The sequence below is a fragment of the Ambystoma mexicanum genome, chromosome 13 (genome assembly GCF_040938575.1).
Source record: "Ambystoma mexicanum isolate Mex_15411 chromosome 13, UKY_AmexF1_1, whole genome shotgun sequence".
Taxonomy (NCBI): domain Eukaryota; kingdom Metazoa; phylum Chordata; class Amphibia; order Caudata; family Ambystomatidae; genus Ambystoma; species Ambystoma mexicanum.
The window spans coordinates 9,162,288-9,170,088 of record NC_090938.1 but is presented as its reverse complement, the minus strand read 5'-3'; the positions used below and the strand labels follow the sequence as shown (position 1 = coordinate 9,170,088).

The following is a 7,801-nucleotide window of genomic DNA, read 5'->3' as shown; positions in this document are numbered from 1 at the left end:
TAATGACCATATTGTCCCAGCCACCACCTCGAGTGGCACCATGGGTTGAAAAATAAAATTGGTGGGCACTTGCAAACATTTTGTCACAGTTTGAGGCACTGTTTTTGCTAGTACCTTGATGCCAAAAACAAATATGTCCGGGACCACAGAAACCCCATGGACTACTGACTGCCTTGCCTTTGCATTGATTACCATTGCTCGAGCTACACACATCCCTGGAGTGGCTCTACCCCTTGATCTGTAAATTATATAGTTACATTTAGTTTACTGAGTGGATCTCTGCCCAACAAGTTAACAGGGGAACTCTGTTAACAAGGGGGCTTGTACTACCTCTCCTCCCACTTTTATATCCAATTCCTCAGTGTATGGAACTGTGGAAATCGCAAGAGTTTTACCTGATAATGGAAAGTTCCCCTCCATAATGCATGATTTAGTTGCACTTGAATCTACCATAAATATAAATTACTTGTTTCCTATTTCCGCCTCCGCCAAGGGCTCCTCTTCAGGGTGTGCGGTTGTCAATAGGATTGGACACGAGTGCTCTCTGTGGGCTGTCCTAATCTGAATGTTTGTCCTGGGGAATGAAAAAGGGACACCCCGCCATTGCAACTCCTTGGAATGGGGCACCTGTTCCCCCTGCCAGCCTGTTAAACTGTGTTCTCTCACCCTACTACAGTTGTTGCCCTTGCCCATCGGCCCCATAAGGGAACCCGTCAGCCCGATAAGGGGACTGATTTTGATCCCCTCGGCCAAATTGTGTGTCCTATTCCTGGAAGCCCTTGGCATCCAAGCCCTGGAGATGATGGTCCATAATTAAATCCCATCCCAGGCCTGTTCCTGCATTCCCTTGCGAAATGCTCCCATACCCAGCAACAGCAGCACTGTGATGTTCCCAATCCTTCTCTCCGGGGCCCTATCCACCCCAAAGCCACCTGCTCCTCGAAATCCCCCTGTTCCCCTTGGTGCTCCTTCATACTGCCTCTCTGGGTTGGGGTACTGTCCCCCTCCCACCCCCCCCCCCCCGCATCTCCCATTGCCCCTGTCCTTTAGCCCATAATGCCACAATTCTGGCATTCACAATCTGTTGAGTATCTCCTGTCCTTCCCCCTGAGCCGGTGTTGTCACAGATGACAACCTTTCCATTGCATTTCCATTTTCTGCTCAAACTTCCAGTGCTAATTGATGACACCCAACTCATTTTCAGGCTTCCTTCAGCCACTTCCTCGCCTTCCCTCATCTGATTGCCTTTCTGCCATTCGAAATTGGTGTGCTGCCTACAATCTTTGTCTAAATGCCAACAAAACTGAGATCCTCCTCATCGGTACACCTTCACCATCCTTTCCCCTCACTCTCTGGCCTGCTTCCCTTGGCCCTCCTCCTACCCCCTACCTGCGAGGCTAAGAACCTTGGGGTCATATTTGACTCCACACTTTCCTTCTCCACACACATCTCTGATGTCTCTAAAAAGTCAAACTCTATACTGCACCTCCTTAGAGGTACTCTGCCTTTCCTCTCCTTCCCCCAGAAGCTCAGTCTCCCAAGCTCTGGTTCTCTCCAGGTTGGACTTTTGTAACAGTCGCTTTCTAAATCTACCTGCCTCCACTCTCTGCCCTTTACAACTAATCCAGAACAGGACTGCGAGACTTGTCCTTGGCCTCAAGCCCTGGGATCGTATCTCTCCAGCTCTAAAATCCCTTCATTGGCTCCCAGTGGATGCAAGGATTACATTCAAAACCCTCTGCATTGTCCACAAGGCTTTCTGGGGCTTGGGACCGAAATACCTTCAGCTATCCCTCCGTAAATACATCCCTTCTAGAGCCCTCTGCTCCTCTGTCTAATTCCCTCAGGGTTGGGTGTTTTTCAATGAAACAAGCTGGGGGCAGAACTCTGTCCTCGGCTGGGGCCTCACTTTGGAACAGCCTCCCGGCCACCCTGAATCTTGTGGAGAACCATCTCTGGTTCCGGAAGCACTTCAAGACCTTCCTCTCCACTTCTGCCTGTGCCCCTCTTCTCCCCTGTGGATCTGTTTCTCTCTCTCTTGGGACCGTGCACCTGGCCACCCTCTGTCCTTCAGGCCCAGGTACCTGCGCACCATGCCTCCCTCATGCACTGCCTCTGGGCCACCCTTGGCACTGGGATCTGTATCTGTACCCATATAGTCCTCCACTCTTCCTCTGCACTTCCCAGATATACCCTATCTGACTAATCATGCACTTGCCACGTGTCGGGCTGCACTACCTGTTTGTTTGCATTTATTTATTCATCCCACTTATTATTTATTCTGTTCTCTCCTCTGTTCGCACTTTCCACTTCTCCCCCCTCCATGCACTTCCCCCTTTTTTTTCCCCTTTTCCATGCATTTGCACAATCGTAATGTCTCTGGGCCTAGTAAGATCATACTTTTGTTCTCCCTTACCCAGATGTCCCCAGCCTGGTCTCCAACTATGGCGGCCAGTAAACTCTTAAGGTCTCCTAGTGCTAAGGCTACCCCTGCTGTTTGTCTCTCAAATTCATAGATCCTTTTACTGGCTCCAGCTGTAAGCTGGGGGAGAGCTTTAATCAAATTATGTTTGTCCATTTGAGGCCATGGCCCGTACTACGTTATCCATCCCTGCTCCTTTAGTATAAGGGGCATCTGCATGTCCCTTTTGTTTTTAACCCCCTTTTTAAAATAATTTTCTGATCTTGTACTACCACCATTAAATCTGGTCTATTTGCTGGTCTGTCCCTCCTCACTGCCTCCTGTGGCGGGGATGGGTTTCTCACTGCCTCCTCTCCTTGATCTTTCTTGCCCTGCCTCTTCATTATTTCTGTCACCTTGATTTTTCCCTTGCTTGTTCTACTTCTTGTCCCAGTTCCGGCCATACCCTCTCCCCATCATCTTTTTCGACACACACATTTCTTATTGCCCTGGGGTTGAATCTAACCAAAAAATCTCCTGACTTCCAAACCCCTATTTTCTGCACCTGTTCCCTTATTTAACCTGACCAACCTTTCCCGCAATGCTCTTAACTCATTGTTTATATGCGCTTGTGAACCTCCTGGGTACACCAATGTTACGGGCATGTCAGCGCTTGTGGATGCGTTATATGCATGTGGTGGTGCAAAACCTCCCCCAACCATCCAATGGCTGATCCTGTTGTGGATAATTTCTCTACCACTGGAGGTTTATAGACTGGATTTGTTTGCCCTACTGCAGGTTTAGGTGTTGCCGGGTATATCCCCTTACATTGGAATTTTTTTAATTTATTTTTTTATTATCTTCCTGATCTTCCATATCCTTGAATAATCGCCAGAGATCTAAAATCTCTTCTTTTTTGTAACTTAAATTTTGCTGCTAAAAAGATGGATATTTTTTCTAGCATATTTCTGTTATGGGAGCCCTGCTCTGGCCAGGAGCAGGACATCCCCTCCCTTTCTTTGTTCCCAACACCCATTGCTTGAGTTTATTTTTCCTATCCTATGCAGTGCAGTGCAGTGCAGGGCAGGGCCCTATGCATGTGTCCTACTGGGGTTTCCTCCCCCGTAATGTTGCATGTGGCCCTGATGCTTCACTTAGACCTTACTGTTCTGCTGCGCACGCTGCTGCTCATTACACAACAATGCAGATCAATCTCTCTTCTCTCCTTTTTTTTTTTTTTTTTACCACAAAAGACAGCAAGAGAAAATATACAAAAATAATTGACTGAACTCCAGGCCCATTCCTTATACCGAGCCACTATTTATGTTTTACCCATCTCTTCATAATACCACCTTCTCAGCTTTCTTGTTTTTTTTTTAAAAAACATGCTGAGGATCACATTGCTTTTGTAGTCATAACACAATTCAGCGTGGCACTAACTTCTCAACCTATTATGGCTGAGGAGCCCTTACCTCCCAGTCTTTATACGCTGACGCTCCATTTCTTCCCAGTCTTATACACCGATGCTTCCTTCCTCCATTATCAAAAGTAGAAAAACAGAAATGCGTGACAATTTCAATACATAACCCACCTCCTATCCAATCTATACCGTAATACATCACCAAAGGTCCTATTCAATCTGTCATTGACCTCATAGTTCATCCATTCACACCAACATCCTGTCATACACATGTCCCCTTCTTATCTCTTACAAGAGTCTACTCGTGTGCGTGTTCACCTGAGTTTCCCTCTGTTACAGGGTCCCAATAGTGGCATGTGCTTCTCTCTGGAGCCACGCCCCTCCAGTGAGTAAAGGGGATTTCTTTTGAATTGGCTCCTTCTGAAACTGCTTAGGGAACACATGTTTTTTTGATTTGGGGGGGGCTGCTTGCTGTAGGTGGGCCTGGCTCTTTGCTGATGAAGAGGCTTGGGACCATTCCCCAAAGTACAGGGGACTGGGATCACGTTGGGATAGTCGCCACTTGTAAGGGTGATTCTAATTGCGCTCAAACCAGAATAAATCCAACCATCTAGGGAAATGAGGCCAAAAGTGATCTTGTAAGGATAACAAGTTTAATCTTATAAAATGAGGATGCTTGCAAAGGACTCTGCTGCCTGAACGGTTTTCTCCTGTCCCTCTTCCGTTCCTTCCTGCCAAAGTGGTTTGAGGCCCGGGTTTATATAGGCCTGACTTGCTGTAGTGGCGTCACTGGATATGGATCATGGCTTCATCCCCATCCGTCCTTTTCCCATAATGGGATACTGCAAAGCCTTCTTTCTTCATTGTCAGCGGTTTTGTCGGAGCATGCGGTTCTACATTTTGCTAGCTTATTAAAAAAACACCCTGCAGCTCTGCAGACTTTTACAAACCTTGAGGCCTAGCCCAAGGAAAAACTAAGCGTTTTTATTTGTACATTTTCCAGTTATTCTCTCCATTTCCCACTCATCCTCCACACTTTACTCTTATAGTTTGTCCCATTTTGCATTTTGTCGCACAGAACATGTCATTCCTATTTCTTAACCTGCATGGATCCTTGATGGTCAGGAGACAGCTGGCGAGTCCGTTTGTGCTGCTGAGTGCTGGCCATAGTGAATAACACTGCATATGCGCCTGTGGTCCATTCTTAGAATCCCACAGGCCGCATTCCTTCTGGGAAGGAGCTCGACGCCTCTATATTAGTATGGTCTTACAATGCCTGGGATCTGACATTACAAATCTATCCAGCTAATAGTTGTCTTATATTTGGACAATGACTACCTTCTTCAGTGCCTGCCTATGTCTGTGTATGTGATTATATTTGCATGAGAGCCTTCCCAGTGCCCCGCCTCCCCCAGTCCATTATAGTGCCTTAAAGGGGTCTTGCCTAACTCTAAAGTGCTCTGGGGGCTGGTGGGGGGGGGGGGGTGGGTTCGGAGGACCCTGGTTCCTTTCCAACACGTGTAGCCAATGATATGCTTAGGTTTTGAATTATTGTAACACTTATCAAATATGAAAACATGGTGGTTTGCAGCTTTAAATTGTTTGGCCCTGAATGGGTTTGTGAGCAGGTGTACAGTTTTGATGCTGTGCGCGCTCTCCTGGCTATTCTGGAAATGAAAGCTGTTCTTTCTGCAATTTTGTATGCTCAGTGTTTTTTGGCTTCCGATTATGGGTTGTTCTGGGACATGTCCACATTTACAGAGCCCGGGACATCTGGAACATCTGAGCACAACACAGTCTTCTTTGTGACACACTCCAAGCTCTGTTCCTACCCGGGGGACTTCCGCTATTACTTTCTGCTTCCCGTTTATCAGCCACTGATGGCAGTGAATGTTGCGCTTTTGCCAGAGAACACAAAACACATGCGGAGGTGACAAAGCTCAACACCTTTATTTATTTTAGAACACATTTATGCAACACAATGAAAGTATTACTTTTGCACTCTCTATAGCTGCTAAACACGAGCTGCTTAAAAGTGTGATTCGCACTGCCAGCTGCTGTGTGCTAGGATGCGCTGCGCCAGAACTTCCGCTTTGTTGCTTGTTGCAGTGCAGCTCTGCTGTGATACTTGTGCTGCCATGTTGACAGAATCCTTTCTGGGAACGTGCAACCCACCATGGAGGCGCCATGGCTCTGCTGCAAAAAGCCATCCTGAAAAGCTACCTAGGCCTAAGCTTGTGGGTCCTGCATGAGGGGAAACCTGGCTCCTGCTGCGTGAGCTGTCCCTACATGGTGCTCTCATCAGTTGTCTCACTTCCTCCTGGCTCTTCCTGTGAGAAGAACCGCTGCTGGTAATCTGGGACTCTAGCGGGGCTGCCAGGAAGCCCTGCCCAGCGTTGCGCAGGCGCAGCGCTGTAACGGCAGAGGTGGTCACCATGCTGAGCAATGGGCCATTGACCAATACCCCCAGGAGTTCTAGGGAGTCCCCTCTTTTGAGCTGACAGTTGATATATAGATGTGACAACCTTACCTCTGTTGATTTCGATGTCTTTTTTTGCCTTTCTAAAGCATAAAAAGTTAGGAAGGAAGGGGTTTTTTCACCACCTGTCAAGATTCCAATCGTGCTATTAAATGTGTTCGTTGCTCCATGCACACTGTTTTGACGTGGTGGGAGACTGACATTGTTCTGTTCTAACATGTACCCCAAGGGCCCTCCTGCACAACGCTCAATCGGGCCCTTTAAATGAATACGGAGTTGTGCAAACTTACTCTGACATTAGTGTTCTTTCTACGACTTGTTTGTCAAGATCCAACGTCATCTTTGCCAACCGTGTGGATAGGGTTGTTGCACTATCAAACCTGTGGCAGGAGTGTATCTCTGGACTTCGGTGGGGGGAGGGATGGAGGGATGGAGGGATGGAGTGATGGAGTGAGGGGTGATGGATGGATGGAGGGAGGGAGGGAGGGAGGGAGGGATGGAGGGAGGGATGGAGGGAGGGACGGAGGGAGGGACGGAGTGAGGGAGAGAGGATTCTTACACAACTGGTTCAAGAAAGGGACCCCAGAATCTTGCAGTCTTCCTCAATGTCTTCGACTTGATCTTGCTGTACAAGATGTCTGTGTGTGTTTTGTGTGTGTGCTATGTTAAACAGAACAGCCCTAGTTAAGGCCTTCGGGCCAAGGAAGTGTCTGAGCGCGTGCTCTCCTAACGGCGGAAGCTTACGATACTTTGTAAAAAGAACTCCAGAGTGCTCAGAGTGCTTTTGGCTGCACTTGTGAACCTTGCTATGCTCGGATGTTGGTAGTATCGGGGTTGTGCATCGCTAACAACCTGCCACCATCATCCCTGTTGAGAAGCGGATGTGGTTGAGGGTTGTACCTGACTGAGCAGGCGGTGTTCAGAAGAGGCCGCAGTCCTTCAGGGTTTCCTTAATGACGATGTCTGTGACTGCATCAAATACAAATTTGACGTTCTTTGTGTCCGTAGCACAGGTTAGGTGACCATATATTTCCTTGATATCTTTCCTCATGTTGAGGTCCAGAAACTGGAGCTTGATGTAATTTGCTGCATCGTCATAAGTGTTTGGTCCTGTGGGAGAGAAAGATGGGGGAAGAGGTTAGAGGCAATCTCTAGAGGCTGGGCAAGAGATGCATTCAAACGTGGTTTGCTCGTAGCCCAGGCCCCTGGAGCGCCACCAGTGGACATTGCATCATGTATGGCACACAGAGCACATGCGCTGCCCCTCAGAACACCACCCGTCAGCTGTGAATTCAGCAGCTAAAGGTATTTGTTGCAGGCTGAGGGGTGGATGGAGGACTCGAGACCAAGCCGCTGATAGACTTGGGTCAAAATAGAGTGCTTGGTTGAAGGCTTATGGGCACCAATAGGGAGTGGCTCCAACATGATTGGGATAGATCTCGATATAATGCAGAGGTTCAGGGAGAACACAGCCGTGTGGGCAGGACAGAGTGGGACCGTT

At 48.0% G+C, this 7,801-nt stretch overlaps 1 protein-coding gene across 1 annotated transcript in view; it reads right to left on the bottom strand.

The window, feature by feature from the left end:
* Positions 1-5,752: 5,752 nt before the first annotated feature.
* The window catches only part of GNAT2 (G protein subunit alpha transducin 2), a 220,771-nt gene continuing 218,722 nt past the window's right edge, over positions 5,753-7,801 (bottom strand). The window contains exon 8 of the mRNA XM_069632997.1: positions 5,753-7,410. Coding sequence (XP_069489098.1) covers positions 7,220-7,410 — 191 coding nt within the window. The 3' untranslated portion in view covers positions 5,753-7,219. The remainder of the gene's footprint in view (positions 7,411-7,801) is intronic.